General features: G+C 48.2%; 1 protein-coding gene across 1 annotated transcript in view; it reads left to right on the top strand.

The window, feature by feature from the left end:
* Positions 1-14,614, top strand: part of B4GALNT2 (beta-1,4-N-acetyl-galactosaminyltransferase 2 (SID blood group)) — a 34,297-nt gene extending 19,683 nt beyond the window's left edge. The window contains exons 4-10 of the mRNA XM_075580333.1: positions 1,365-1,399; positions 4,218-4,404; positions 6,673-6,759; positions 8,564-8,751; positions 10,496-10,636; positions 11,336-11,558; positions 13,970-14,614. Of these exons, the coding sequence (XP_075436448.1) occupies positions 1,365-1,399; positions 4,218-4,404; positions 6,673-6,759; positions 8,564-8,751; positions 10,496-10,636; positions 11,336-11,558; positions 13,970-14,181 (1,073 nt within the window). The 3' untranslated portion in view covers positions 14,182-14,614. The remainder of the gene's footprint in view (positions 1-1,364; positions 1,400-4,217; positions 4,405-6,672; positions 6,760-8,563; positions 8,752-10,495; positions 10,637-11,335; positions 11,559-13,969) is intronic.
* Positions 14,615-16,385: the final 1,771 nt, after the last annotated feature.

Here is a 16,385-nt window from a genome sequence, read left to right as displayed (position 1 = left end):
CCCTGCCGCACTCCCTCGCTGATCCTGGTGACACGGTATCTCCCTGCCACGCTCCCTCGCTGATCCTGGTGACACGTGTCTCCCTGCCGCACTCCCTCGCTGATCCTGGTGATACGGTGTCTCCCTGGCGCGCTCCCTCGCTGATCCTGGTGACACGGTGTCTCCCTGCCGCACTCCTTCGCTGGTCCATCGATCTCAACCTATGATAACATTTAGATGACAGATACCTTATCCTACAGTATATTTGTACTTACAGTATGTTGATCCAGAGGAAGGAAAACAAAAAACCACAGTGACATATCACCCAATGATATCTCATAAGGGGAAAAATAAATTCCTTCCTGACTCCAAATATTGGCAATCAGATTACTCCCTGGATCAACATCCTTCCCATGTTTACTTATTTGGTATATCCCTGTATACCTTTCCTTTCTAAAAAGAGGTCCAATATTTTTTTTAACAATATCTATTGTATCTGCCATCACAGTCTCCATGTGTAATGAATCTCACACTGAAACTGCCCTCACTGTAAAGAACCCTTTCCTTTGTTAAATGACCATGTGTCATTTGCACTGCCCTTAGGGGGAATAGTATATTTGAAAGATTCCCCTGTATTGACCCCGAATATACTGTATTTGTATATAGTTCTCATATCTTCTCTAAAACACCTCAAAGCTCTTTAGGAATTAAAAAAAAAAAATAGGTCTGGATAGTTATATTATTATAAAGTATTGTAAGATGATTTGCAAGGAACCAGAAGACTCCTGCGAACCATTCAACGTCGATCTTTAAGAATTTCAAGGTGTGAAAATGAAACTTTAAGTACCTAGTTACAGATTTGGAATTTTAGATTTGATCATTTGCCACAAATTTTAAATACATGACACCTCTACCGTCCCAAACTTTTTTTTTTTAGTCGAGCTCAATACAACATCATCAGCAAAGAGTGCTATTTTATATTCTGCCTTACCCACCATTACACTTGAAGTATTTTGGCTTAGCCTCATATAATTGGCTAAAGACTCTATAATGGGGGGATAAATATTAGAGGAGATAAGGGACAACCTTGCCAGGTACTGTTGCTGATTTGGAATAGGATTGGATGAGTTGCCACCAACTTTGACAACAGCAGTAGGGGGTTGAGTTTAGATTTAAATCCAGATCTAAATTTATTGCCAAAATTTAAGGATTCTCAAGTCCGGACTCACCGTGACATTCCAATCAAAAGATTTTCCGTGTCCCGGCACAGGAACACTGCTGGGTTTTTTTTTTTTTTGGTTCTACGGTTACTAATTTTAATGTACATACAATCCCTTGAAATAAGAATTTAAAAATAACTATTCTTTTTATTTAATTTTTTCTAGGGTTGGAAGTACATTTGGATCCTGGCAAATATCTGGTACAGTATAAAAATCCAGGGGCCGACATTACAAGGGACATATTAAATATGCATATTGTTATACAGCTCAACCCTGTTATAACGCTGTGCTTGGGGTCCAAAGAATCACATCGCGTTATAAGCGGATGGCGTTAGAAATAATGTACAATTGTATGCATTGTACAACAAAGTATTTAAGACACCAACAACCGTGCTGTAAAGTATTCATAATTACGATAAATTGGGAGCACCGCGCTATAAGCGGATTCGCGTTGTAGCGGACCGCGCTATAACGGGGTTGAGCTGTATAATGTTAAAGGGTCGATCCATCGGAGGATCAAACGTACCCAGTGGCAGGGATGTGTTGAAAGGGTTAAACCTGGGTGATGGACCCTTTCTAAGAAGAATCAGCAAAGAAGGGTGGCTCACCGTGATGGTCCTTTCTTCCATGAGTGACACAGGAGATTAGAGGGAGTAGGAGGTGCGACACCTTTTATTGGTTCAACATGTTACCCAGTTACATAGCAGATGAGGTTGAAAAAAGACGTACGTCCATCAAGTTCAACCTATGCTAAATTTAGACAACAGATACAGCTCAACCCCGTTGTAGCGCGATCCGTTACAGCGCGGATCCGCTTATAGCGCGATGTGCACGTGGCTCCCAATTTATCGTATTTACGAATACTTTACAACACGGTTATTGGCGTCTCAAATACTTTATTGTACAACGCACACAACGGTACATTATTTCTAACGCGATCCGCTTATAACGCGGTGTGATTCTTTGCACCCCAAGCGCAGCGTTATAAGGGGGTTGAGCTGTACTTTCTCCTATATTTGTACTTGCAGTATATTGATCCAGAGGAAGGCAAACAGAAAACCCCAGTGATATATCATCTAATGATATCTCATAATGGGGAAAAATTAATTCCCTCTTGACTCCAAGAAGGATCAACCTCCTTCCCATGTTTACTTATTTGGTATATCCCTGTACGCCTTTCCTTTCTAAAAAGTTAAACTACTGGCAAAAATAAAAGGTATCATACCACCTACTAATTTAGACATCTTTAAGGATTTTATCATAATTAGCATGGTCAGGTCACTTTGCTCCTACTTGAGACTGACCCTTTAACCCATTAAACACGTCCCTGTCATTAGGTCACTTTGCTCCTACGTGAGACTGACCCTTTAACCCATTAAACACGTCCCTGTCATTAGGTCACTTTGCCCCTACGTGGGACTGACCCTTTAACCCATTAAACACGTCCCTGTCATTAGGTCACTTTGCTCCTACGTGAGACTGACCCTTTAACCCATTAAACACGTCCCTGTCATTAGGTCACTTTGCCCCTACGTGGGACTGACCCTTGAACCCATTAAACACGTCCCTGTTATTAGGTCACTTTGCCCCTATGTGGGATTGACCCTTTAATCCATAAAACATGTCCCAGTCATTAGGTCACTTTGCCCCTACGTGGGACTGACCCTTTAACCCATTAAACACGTCCCTGTCATTAGGTCACTTTGCCCCTACGTGGGACTGACCCTTGAACCCATTAAACACGTCCCTGTTATTAGGTCACTTTGCCCCTATGTGGGATTGACCCTTTAATCCATAAAACACGTCCCTGTCATTAGGTCACTTTGCCCCTACGTGGGACTGACCCTTGAACCCATTAAACACGTCCCTGTTATTAGGTCACTTTGCCCCTATGTGGGATTGACCCTTTAATCCATAAAACATGTCCCAGTCATTAGGTCACTTTGGCCCTACGTGCGACTGACCCTTTAACCCATTAAACACATCTCTGTCATTAGGTCACTTTGCCCCTTCGTGGGACTGACCCATTAACCACGTCCCAGTCATTAGGTCACTTTGGCCCTACGTGCGACTGACCCTTTAACCCATTAAACACGTCCCTGTCATTAGGTCACTTTGCCCCTACGTGGGACTGACCCTTTAACCCATTAAACACGTCCCTGTCATTAGGTCACTTTGCCCCTACGTGGGACTGACCCTTTAACCCATTAAACACATCCCTGTCATTAGGTCACTTTGCCCCTACGTGGGACTGACCCTTGAACCCATTAAACACGTCCCTGTTATTAGGTCACTTTGCCCCTATGTGGGATTGACCCTTTTATCCATAAAACACGTCCCTGTCATTAGGTCACTTTGCCCCTACGTGCGACTGACCCTTTAACCCATTAAACACATCCCTGTCATTAGGTCACTTTGCCCCTTCGTGGGACTGACCCATTAACCACGTCCCAGTCATTAGGTCACTTTGGCCCTACGTGCGACTGACCCTTTAACCCATTAAACACGTCCCTGTCATTAGGTCACTTTGCCCCTACGTGGGACTGACCCTTTAACCCATTAAACACGTCCCTGTCACTAGGTCACTTTGCCCCTACGTGGGACTGACCCTTTAACCCATTAAACACGTCCCTGTCATTAGGTCACTTTGCCCCTACGTGGGACTGTCCCTTTAACCCATTAAACACGTCCCTGACATTAGGTCACTTTGCCCCTACGTGGGACTGACCCTTTAACCCATTAAACATGTCCCTGTCATTAGGTCACTTTGCCCCTACGTGGGACTGTCCCTTTAACCCATTAAACACGTCCCTGTCATTAGGTCACTTTGCCCCTACGTGGGACTGACCCTTTAACCCATTAAACACGTCCCTGTCATTAGGTCACTTTGCCCCTACGTGGGACTGACCCTTTAACCCATTAAACATGCCCCTGTCATTAGGTCACTTTGCCCCTACGTGGGACTGACCCTTTAACCCATTAAACACGTAATTTTGTGACATTGCCCTTTCCTTGTAGGTGACACTGCAAGCATCTCTCGGCACACTTGACACCCTGACCGATGTCTCTGGAATTGAGGGATGTCGGGTTTCCGGGAGAGGAGAGAAGCTGCTCACTATATCTGCACATCGGGATTTGTTAAACCAAATCCTGCAACGCGCTACGTACACTAGTATTGAGTACAGCATCGATGCTCTAGATATTAGTGAGTATTTAATTATTGTAATTCCTTATCATGCTTCATTCTTTCATCCCTCCCTATAACACCTCCTATTACTCCATATAACCCCTCCCTATAACTCCTCCTATTACCCCATATAACCGCTCCCTATAACTCCTCCTATTGCCCCATATAGCCGCTCCCTATAACTGCTCCTATTGCCCCATATAACCGCTCCCTATAGCTCCTCCTATTGCCCCATATAACTCCTCCTATTACCCCATATAACCGCTCCCTATAACTCCTCTTATTACCCCATATACCCCCTCCCTATAACTCCTCCTGTTACCCCATATAACCTCTCCCTATAACTCCTCCTATTACCCCAAATTTCCTCTCCCTATAACTTCTCCCTATTACCCCATATAACTGCCCCCTACAACTCCCTGTAACCCTCCCCTGCCAGTCTTCTATAACTGTTCCTTATAACTTCTCCTATTCCCCCATATAACTTCTCCCTATTACCCCATATAACTGCCCCCTACAACTCCCTGTAACCCTCCCCTGCCAGTCTTCTACCTAGATTACATTGGGGTGCTGTATATGGCTGTTCTGCATGGGTTACCTTGACTCAGGGGCTGGGTTCAGACGGGTGGGCGATGAGGTAACAATGTTGTGGAATAATGGGAACTTTTTGTCCTACCACAGTAATTTATTCAGGGCCCCTGGCACGGAGACCGCACTTTATACAACCGTCTCTCTTTCTTGTTATCGAAGCTTTATGCGCTTCCGTGAGTGCCCACTATTCACCCCCAGAGGGAGGTATATCTCTTTGTGGCTGTTCTGAGACCCAGCCCCCCCCCCCTTTATCTCCTGTTCATGATACCCCTCTGTATTATCCCAGTAATGCTAGACCCATCGGGTCCTGTACAAGTGACCCTAATACCTTGTGTCGGTGCGGGAGCTGCCACTTCCCTACCGTAGGAGAGGACGGTTAATGCAGATCCACGGTTATAGCCGTTTCCCCCGGCACCCGGTAGTCCTCGTTACTGAGGCCCTCTGTGCTTGCATACCTCAATGCTTATATCGGACTCCATTAATCTTCTTCAGGGATCCTGACCAAGGGTACTTTCCTTATCTACAACATAACAAAGAGGGGGACCTGGTCTGAGCTATTACTTATTCACTCTCCCCGAGGCTCCTCTACTCTTGTCCTCCTGGAACCTAACCTTCTTGAACTTTTCACTAACCTTATATAATCTCTGTGATATCATGATCCCATGGCAACACAGGGTGGGGCCTGGTACACGCTAACCATACTACTAACACTTTTAGGGGGGGAGGGGTGTAACATCCACCTATTGCCCCATATATCTACCCCCTATAACTCCTTCCTATAAACGTAGCAGTAGAGTATAGTGTGACTTCTCTCCCCCCTGGGCCTACTCTCTCCTGTGTGTGTGTGTGTTACTGAGCCCAGGCCTGCTCTCTCCTGTGTGTGTCCGTAGGGTTGCCAGGTGTCCAGTATTGAACTGGACTGTCCTGTATATTAACACACTGTCCAGTAAAAAGAACTTACTAGACATGTACAGAGGCGGCACACTTTATTTGACTGCGGCTCGTTCCGCAAGCCGGAATATGTCCCGGCTTGCGAGCCGCAGCCCCTCGGCGTGCCGCGCATCAGCGATGCGCGGTCACGCGTCATCGGGTGCCTGCGCCCCCTGCACGCGTGCACAGGGCTCCCCGAGGGAGCCCTGGTGTCCCGCAATGTGGGGGACGGCGGTGGGGGGTTCCGGGGGACCCGGCGGACCCGGAGAGGGGAAGGGGAAGCCCCGATCGGAGGACCGCTCCTCCGAGGCTTCGGCGCGCGCCCGGGACATCCCGGCGCGCGCCCGGTTACTGTCGCGGCCGAGACCGGGCAAATGCTCGAATAAACTCGGCCGCGAAAGTATGTGTCCGCGATTACTTCTGTGGACAACGTGTCCTGACCGGCTTCAGGGGGCCGCGGGGATTTCCCTGAGCAGGGCCGCTGCTAATGGGGCTGGGCAGCTTCCTCCACCCTGAGTGGTGGCTGCTGGGTAATTGCAGTAAATCAGGAGCCTGGGGGGTGGGGCCAAGGAGAAGAGGAATCGGCATGGAGCAGAGAGAGGTGTGTGTGCGTGTCTCGAGCACATCACACCTTCCATCGTTGTGTCCAGTATTTTTGGAGAAGCCCCCCTGGCAACCCTATAAGTGTGTGTGTTACTTACCCCGGGCCTGCTCTCTCTCTCTCCCGTGCAGCTTATAACTGACTCATCTTGGCTTTTATTGTAGTTATATTTACGATGGGCCAGCACGTGGCACAGGTTCCGATTTCAATCCGACAGCCAGCAATGGTCCGGCTATATGACCCCGGAGCAGGTGTGTATATAGTTACATATTTACGTAATAGTTACTGTATATAACCCCCCCCCCCCCCTGTGTCTGCTATCAACACAGGACATGGCCCCTTTAAGAATTACATTCCACTGGACCATGTGACTGCGCTTAGCCAGTGGAGTGACAGTTGGAAAGGGAGCTGAGGGTGTGCAGGCCCATCCTGCACAGGGAGTCCATGTAGGACCATGAAGAGAGAGGGAACGGCAGAGAGAGAGAGAGAGTTGCCTCACTGGACCAGTGCATGCAGCAGAGACCAGGACCCGACAGTGCAGAGGGAAGCAGGCATGCAGAGGCTACTACAGGGAGAGATTAGGGAGCCCAGCTGTGCAGGAATTACACCAGGTTGGAGTGGGTGAGCTAACCCACAAAGTATATAACCTGCAGTTATATCACCATCACAGTTTGGTCTTTGTGAAGCACCAGGCCTGCAACACACACACACAGTGTATGAGCTCCAAGGATTGCGCTAGCACACCAGGATCTACAGGCCACTACCCCATGATTGGGAGGCGGGACAGAGATAAGAGTTATTATTGGTTTGTGCAGCGTTCGCACTGCTGGTATAGTTTGTTTAAGTATATATGTGCATGGAGTGATTCTAAGATTAAGAGTCACCGTACTGATTCATATGAGATATGTAACACCACCAATTATAGCTACATGAGTATATACAGCTTGCTATAATTGATTACCACTGTGTTGTGCCTAGTCACTACAGCCTCACACAACATGTACCACGCACTATAAGAATTAAACAGTAACCCATAGGACTCAGGCTCCCACCTCAGTGATAGGCCATGTAATCTGAGCTAAAATAAAGAGGGGTTACATAGTAGATGAGGTTTAAAAAAGACGTACGGCCATCAAGTCCAACCTATGCTAAATTTAGACGACAAATACTTTGTCCTATATCCGTTCTATCCACCGGGGAGGAGAGACTGCAAGCAGGTGAGGAGAGACAGCAAGGAAGAGAGACAGAGGCACGGAGGTGAGGAGATGGAGAGGGTGACGAGGAGGGAATGGAGAGCAGTGTGCACATTGGGCTGGGGGGGAAGGAGAGACAGCAGGGTGAGTAGGAGGAGGAAACAGAGAGACAGCAAGGACAGAAGGAGACAGATGAGGAGGCGGGAGTGTGCACAGAGAGAACCAGACAGTAATGCAGGGAGTGCAAACAGAGGGGAGGATAGAGTGCAAAGAGAGCAGGGCATGATGGAGGAGAGAGTAAGGTGGGGAAGAAGGGACAAGAGACAGCGAAGCATTACAGGGAGGGGTGAAAACAAAGTAATATTTAATGAATACCCTTTAGATATGCGGGTACAGCTAGTATGTATGTATGTATATACAGCTCAACCCCCTTATAACGCTGGGCTTGGGGTCCAAAGAATCACATCGCGCTATAAGCGGGTCGCGTTAGAAATAATGTATGCATTGTACAACAAAGTATTTAAGACGCCAATAACCGTGTTGTAAAGTATTCATACATACGATAAATTGGGAGCCACGCTTGCACCGCGTTATAAGCGGATTCGCGTTGTAACGGATCGCGCTATAACGGGGTTGAGCTGTATGTATGTATATATCTAATTATGTATTTAAATATCAATACGGGCTACACTGAACACTACCCAGAATCCCTTTCTACAACCTAACACGACAGGTGATAGCGGGGTGAATGGATGAAGTTTGGGGACTTGAAGTAGACGCACGCATGCGCAAGATCCATGAATAATCCAACAATCCTGGTCATTTAAACCTTTTTTTATTTTTCTTCCTTTTTTTTTTATAGGTCGGAAGATCGGTTCCTTGGTCACAATCACCACCAAGACCTTTTTACGCTATGACAAGTTGCGGGAATTGCTGAGGAGTATACGGCAGTACTACCCCGATATCCGGGTAATTGTGGCCGATGATAACGAAGTCACGCAGAAGATTCAGGGTGACAACGTGGAACAGTACATCATGCCGTTTGCCAAGGTCCGTTCCGTCACATAGGGCCGGGCGTGTGGGTTCTGCCTTATATAGGGCGCTGTGTGTGGGGGGTCTGCCATATATAGGGCTGTGCGTGTGGGGGGGTCTGCCATATATAGGGCTGTGTGTGGGGGGTCTGCCTTATATAGGGCTGTGCGTGTGGGGTCTGCCATATATAGGGCTGTGTGTGTGGGGGGTCTGCCATATATAGGGCTGTGCATGTGTGGGGTCTGCCATATATAGGGCTGTGCGTGTGGGGGGTCTGCCATATATAGGGCTGTGTGTGTGGGGTCTGCCATATATAGGGCTGTGTGTGTTGGGGGTCTGCCATATATAGGGCTGTGTGTGTGGGGTCTGCCATATATAGGGCTGTGCATGTGTGGGGTCTGCCATATATAGGGCTGTGCGTGTGGGGGGTCTGCCATATATAGGGCTGTGTGTGGGGGGTCTGCCATATATAGGGCTGTGTGTGGGGAGTCTGCCATATATAGGGCTGTGTGTGTTGGGTCTGCCATATATAGGGCTGTACGTGGGGGGTCTGCTATGTATAGAGCTGTGTGTTAAGGATCTGCCATATATAGGGCTGTGTGTGGGGGGGCTGCCATATATAGGGCTGTGTGTGGGGGGTCTGCCATATATAGGGCTGTGTGTGGGGGGTCTGCCATATATAGGGCTGTGCGTGGGGGGTCTGCTATGTATAGAGCTGTGCGTTTAGGATCTGCCATATATAGGGCTGTGTGTGGGGTCTGCCATATATAGGGCTGTGTGTGGGGGGTCTGCCATATATAGGGCTGTATGTGGGGGTCTTCCATATATAGGGCTGTGTGTGGGGGGTATGCCATATATAGGGCTGTGTGTGTGGGGGGTCTGCCATATATAGGGCTGTGTGTGGGGGGTATGCCATATATAGGGCTGTGTGTGGGGGGTATGCCATATATAGGGCTGTGTGTGTGGGATCTGCCATATATAGGGCTGTGCGTGGGGGGTCTGCCATATATAGGGCTGTGTGTGTGGGGGGTCTGCCATATATAGGGCTGTGTGTGGGGGGTATGCCATATATAGGGCTGTGCGTGTGGGGTCTGCCATATATAGGGCTGTGTGTTAAGGATCTGCCATATATAGGGCTGTGTGTGGGGGGTCTGTCATATATAGGGCTGTGTGTGGGGTCTGCCATATATAGGACTGTGTGTGTGGGGTCTGCCATGTATAGAGCTGTGCGTTTAGGATCTGCCATATATAGCGCTGTGCGTGTAGGACCTGCGTATATAGGGATGCATGTTTTAGGATCTGCCTTTTATAGGGATGTATGTGTAGGGTCTGCCATATATAGGGCTGTGCGTGTTTAGGATCTGCCATATACAGATGAGGCCAGATTAATCTCCGTCCTGAACTTGGCGCGAGTGAACCTTGACCCAAGTGCGGCCCGATTCCAGCCAAGTGCAGACCAGGGGGGAGAGCTTCACATCGGGATTAACAAAGTGGGGGGTCCTTGCTTCTGAATGGGACTCCCGCTGCGTTAATTCCACCATGCCACACGCGTGTATGTGCGGTCGGCCATATATAGTGTTTTGGTGTGTGTGGGGACACACACACTGATGGAGAAACTTGTTTAACTAGTTCCCTACTTGCAAATCTTGAGCATGTCCCTTGGTGCACGCAACACAGAATGGGGGAAACATAGTTTCCCAGGGGGGGGCCCCAGTTAAAAAAGATTAGGATCCGCTGGGTTAACAGCTGTCCTGCATTTCAGGGTTGGTTCGCTGGCAGAAATCTCGCCGTTTCCCAGGTGACGACGAAATACTTCCTGTGGGTGGATGACGATTTTGTATTCACGGGTGACACCAAGATCGAAAAGCTGCTGGACGTGTTGGAGGAAACGGATTTAGATCTGGTAAAGGGGATAATGGTCTTCGACTTGGGTCCTGGGGCCCTCAAGCGGAAACCCGTCATGGCCAGCGTACCGCTTTCTGCTTCTTCCACCTTGGTGTGTTGACCATCGCTGGGTTCCAAACCTGGAGGTATTCCAGGACCACCAAGTTGTCCTACTGCCTGGATGTTAACCTCTCCCGTACACTACAATTGTGGGATCCCTCAGTATATGTGTGTTTGTGTGTGTACTGTATATTCTGACTCAACTACTGTAATCTTCTCTTACCTGGTCTTCCTCACTCTTCCTCACTCTTCCTCACTCCCTCATCCAGACCAATCTGAATGCACGTTTCCCGCTCGCTGTTCTCTCCCGCTTAGCCTCGGTATCCACTATGCCGCTTCCCTGCCCCAACCTTCAAGTCGAACCTAAAAACACATCTTCTAAATTTGAGCATTTCAATAGCCCGGGATCCTGACCACTTCTCGTCCTACCCACCATCAAGGCCAGCCACTGCACTTACTCGTTTCCCTACTGTCTCTGTACGTTTTGCCACATCGCCCTTGGGTAGTAAGATCTCGTGTTACTGTTGCACAGACAGTGTTAGTGTTAAACCTTTTATGTGGTGTTGTTGTCGCGTTGCCCCTTGTATAGTGCTGCAGGAATATGTCGACCGCTTCCGAATAAATGACCGCAGGAATAATAGGACTTTCCTTGTCTCAGGTTGGAGGCAGCGTGGCGGGCAACCATTTCTGCTTCAAGCTTCTCTTGGAGGAAGGCGGGGAGGAAGGGGACTGTTTGCACTGGAGAGCAGGGAGCTACCAGAAGATCAAAGGCTTCCCCGACTGTGTGTTGACTGGAGGAGTGGTCAACTTCTTTCTAGCTCGCACTGACCGAGTCCTGAGTGTCGGGTTTGACCCGAAGCTTCAGAGAGTGGCCCATACTGGTAAACGCCTACATATTGTATTTTGTGGTTGTGTGTGGTTGTGTGTGGTTGTGTGTGGTTGTGTGTGGTTGTGTGTGGTTGTGTGTGTGTGTGTGTGTGTGGTTGTGTGTGTGTGGTTGTGTGTGTGTGTGTATATTATCAGAGATAACGGATTAGAAACATTTCACAGTGTCTGCTCATGTCCTCGTTAAGGTCAGGCTACACCATAACGAAGACGTTTTTTTAAAAAATCTGAACGTTTTTTATATTGGGTAATAAATGTTTTAGGTTTGATTTTATGTCAAAAAAAAGGTCTAATGTCCAATAAGATAAACCCACTAAATCCTCGTGATGGAGGTCACGGGTTTCCCTCTGTGTGCCGCCATGTTCAGTGTCCTGCGTCGACATCGATGTCCGACACCTAGAACTCGCTGTACCGTACGTCAACAACGCTGTGACATCCTGTCCCGTACGCGACATTGAGACTTCCTGCGCTACATTTTTAGAAAAAAACGTTCCCTATCGATGTAAAACGTCCTGTGCGTCTCTTATTCTCACGCCGAAATAACGGAACGCGGCCTCCTGGTTTTAGCACATACAAAGAAATGTTTTATTCTGAAGGTAAATACTCACAAAAATGGCGGTGACGTCAAATAAATGATAATAATAATATCTTCAGAGACGGTTGTATAATTGTTCTGTTCCTGAGTGGGATCCTGCTGTTTGATCTTTGGTGTTGTGATGTTAAACCTGGTTCCTCCTTTTTCTCTCCTGGTGTTAACCCTTCCCTCCTCCTCGGTGTAATCCTTCTATCTCCATGTATCGGTATTTACCCAGAGAAAACCCTCTTAGGCTACCGCCCCGCTGCCCGCGCGTCTGCCAAGCTGGCGGGCGCGGGCAGCTGAATTCCCCCGGTCTGCAGGGGGGGGGGGGGAATACAGGGAGGGGACGTGATGGGGCGTGGCCATGACATCACCCAGCAGGTTTCGCCCTCATTGGCTGAACGGCCGGGGGGGGGCGTGGCCTAGCTCTCCAACGCCAGTGCTAATCACGATTTTCGGGCCTGCAAGAAAAACTCGCCGTGCGGCGGCCGCCCCGTATGCTGGGCCCGGCCCCAATGAGGGGCGGCTCAAGTCTCCGTGGCGGGCGCTGTAGCTGCCAGTGGGGACCGAGCCTAAGTCAGCCCTTGCTACTACTAATTCTATTACCAGATAAGGTATCTATATGTGTCCTTCAGCTTAAAACGGATATCCTGTCTGATAAGGAGCTGCCCTCCCTCCATACAAGGGAACACGTGTGTATGATCAGTTTTGATTACTTCAGCATATCAGTAATCAATAGTAACTGTCTTGTCAATTGTAACTCAAATGTCACCTGCAGGGGCCCCCCTTGGTCACATAACCCAAACACAGCTGCAATCCTATTATAACTTCTAATCCTTCTCCTAAATCTACAGAGAATACCAATTCACCACTACAATATGTATTAGAAAATAATTGTTATAAATCGGTATATCGTGCATTACATCCTATTTTTAAACTCCGGATTCAAACCTAATTCCAATATAATGTAACTCAACTGGAATTCTTACAATCGCCTTCAACGTTCTCCTCCCACTTCCAAGGCCCGACCCTCCTCTTCTCCTCCACACGTCTGCGCTTTTAATGTCTCGCTATGGTCCTGCTGCGCTCTGCTCAGGACTGTCTCCTATCCATCCCTTCCACCTCTACTACTGCTCTCTCTCACACTTATTACCTCTCCTTCACTGCCCCCTACCTCTTGTTATCGGTATGCTCCGAGCACCTGCTCTCCCTGCCGCCTTCAAGTCAAACCTAAAAATACCCCTTCTTAATGACACATTTTAATGGACAACAAGGTGTAGGATGGAAGGATATTTCGGAGACAGTAGTGTTAAAATAACATGTGCTGGAGAGGTGGGGAGGATCATGAGAGAGGTTAGGAAGTCCTTCACAGAAAAAGGTTTATTCATGGAATAATCTCCCAACAGAGGGGGTATGGGCTAATATACAGCTCAACCCCCTTATAACGCTGTGCTTGGGGTCCAATGAAAAACATCACGTTATAAGCGGATCGCGTTAGAAATAATGTACCATTGTGTGCATTGTACAATAAAGTATTTAAGACGCCAATAACCGTGTTGTAAAGTATTCATAATTACGATAAATTGGGAGCCACGCGTACATCGCGATATAAGCGGATCCGCGTTGTAACGGATCGCGCTATAACGGGGCTGAGCTGCAATAAGGGAATTCGTACATGTTTGGGATAAGGCTAAATCCTACATATGAAAGAAAGTCACAGATCAAAAAACGATCCAAGGTTTCACAACGGCTAGAGGAATAGGTCACGTCTACTTACCTGCTGTCCATGTTTCTATGACCAGTCTAACTTCCGACCTTCTTTCCTCGCAGAGTTTTTTGTTGACGGGTTGGGACGCCTGCGAGTTGGGTCTTGTAGCCATGTGTCCATTGGCCATCAAGACAAGAAGCCACCGACGGACGAAGCAATGGCTCAAGTGAACAGAAAGTATGATTCATTTCGAGCCAATACTCAGGAGCAAGTGAAGTATAAGCTGGGGCTTCACTACTTCAAGAATCGGTTGAGCTGTTTTACGAAGCGCTGAATTCACCCGTCACAAGATGGGGTGACCTGCGAGTGCCTCCTTGGAGACCCTCGCCAACAAAGGATGGCCAGAGAAGTCCCCCCACAACAATGAGTTTTCAATATATTGGGTTTTTTTTGGGGGGGGGGGGCTGTGACATTCAGGTACATGGAGTCTTTGTATCAAGGACATAATGGAGCACGTGGAAGGTCACGATGCTGATACAATGAACTCTAACAACGAACGGAAAATTGTGATGCGCTATTCACAGTATGTAGGTGACTTCAATGTGTGCTAACACTTAAATAAAATATTATAGTGCTCTTCAGTGGCAGCCAATCAGTGAATCCAACCACCCCCGGGTTGGATATGAACATGTGACAAAACAGAACTGTGCGGCGACTAACAATAATTGTACTTATTCTAACACAAATAATAAAAATATCAAGGAAAAATTGACCGTGCAAAAATGTCCTTGTAATCCATGTCCAATGTGAGGGAAGCTTGGTCCAGAAGAAGCTCAGCATATGTGGAAAGAGAAAAAAAAAGAATTCAACAACATAGTGTAATACTGTTGGATAATTCAATAAACAACCTGTTTGGAACGAATTGGTGACTAGCAAAGGTAGGACAACAATCGGAAAAGGTAGGTGGGGAAAAAAAGTACATTTAATAAAATGAAAAACATGTGGCATGATGGTAAAACACTCCACTCCTGAGGAAGCAAAACCCTTTTGCGAAACGCGTAGGAGTTGCAGTACACCCCCCCAGCCCAGACGGGCCCGGTCAGTGACGTCACATCCTGTGACGTCTCTCTCGAAGCGCCGACACCACCAAACGAAGGGCGCGTGAGCAGAGAGCTCCCACTGGCAGCTGCGTGCGCACCAGCTGCTGAAGTGCGCAGCGTCCACTCGAGAAGCTTCAGACCACCGGTATCCACAAGGGCGGGCTTCGTACAACGAACTGCGTATGGGGGTAAAATGCGAGTGGCCATTTTAATGTTTGAATGCACCCACTAAACTGTTATACTCCCTACACTTCGCCTGCCTCTTCTTGTGTATACATATGCATGTTACCTGGGAGCTGGACACATGATTAGGACTGAGGACATCATCGTCAAGTCTTCTGCCAGCACTCCGAGATTACCCCGGAAGGGTACACTGCCTACTAACCATTGTCAACTCATTAGTGTTTTCATTCATTTATCCCATCATTTTATCACACAGTATTGCACTATGTATTTGTGTTTCATTTTTTTTGCATATTCCATGGGCCCTGAGCTCCCTGCATTTTCACAACAAACCCCTCCTCTGGCCGGGCGAAGACTCGGAATCCTACTTCCGAGGGTTAGGTAGGAATATAATCCCGTGATGGTGTCTCTTCACTGGGGATGGCAATGGGCAGTTATCCGGCAGGCTGTGTTCCGAGTCTCATCTGCGATCCCACTCAGACCGGGCTGACGTTTGCGCGCGTGTGATCCTCCGATTGCCGAAATGTCCGCTCGGCTCTCCTCCTCCTCCTACTGACGTCACAGCGCCCTGCTGACCCGGAAGCAGCTCGTACTCGCGTTACCGCGAGAGATGTAACTCAGAGGCTTGGTCTGGGTCTGCTGGCAGGGATCTCTCGGGGGATAAAGTGCATGTATCTGCACGTTCGTGCGCACTGGTCTTGGGATGTGTAAGCTCCGCCCTACGCGTTTCACGGATCACTCCGCTTCCTCAGGGGCATGCTCATCTCGATTGTAGTGGATGCTCACTTGATCTGTTTGTGTGTGTGTGTGTGTATGTGTATATATATATATATGAGTTACTGGTGCCATAAGTTGAGGTGGGACGCGCAGTGGTGTGACTTACCTACGGGAGCGGGAGGGGGGAGGGGAGGGGGGTTGTGTGTGTGTGTTGGACCGTGTGTTGGTCCTTTGACCCCGTCACTCTCCGCCTCAGGCCAATGAGAGGTTAGGGCGGGCGGGCCAAGGGAGCCATCTCATTGGGCCTGAGGCAGAGTGACGGGCCAAAGGTCCAATGTGATTGCCCCCTAGGGACAGGGAACACAGTACAGACAGGGAGATATACATACAATGGTTTGAGAAATATATAGATAGATTAGACATCTTCACACTGCAATGTGCGATGTAACCACTAGATGGTGCCCAACAGACCATAGTTCTTGGAACAGGTTTTGGTGAGAATGTCAAATACTTTTTAAGGCTGTGATTATACCCCAAA

Source organism: Ascaphus truei, chromosome 23 (assembly GCF_040206685.1).
Source record: "Ascaphus truei isolate aAscTru1 chromosome 23, aAscTru1.hap1, whole genome shotgun sequence".
NCBI classification, from domain to species: Eukaryota; Metazoa; Chordata; class Amphibia; order Anura; family Ascaphidae; genus Ascaphus; species Ascaphus truei.
Note: the sequence above shows the minus strand (reverse complement) of the source record. Positions and strands in the feature narration are given on the sequence as shown.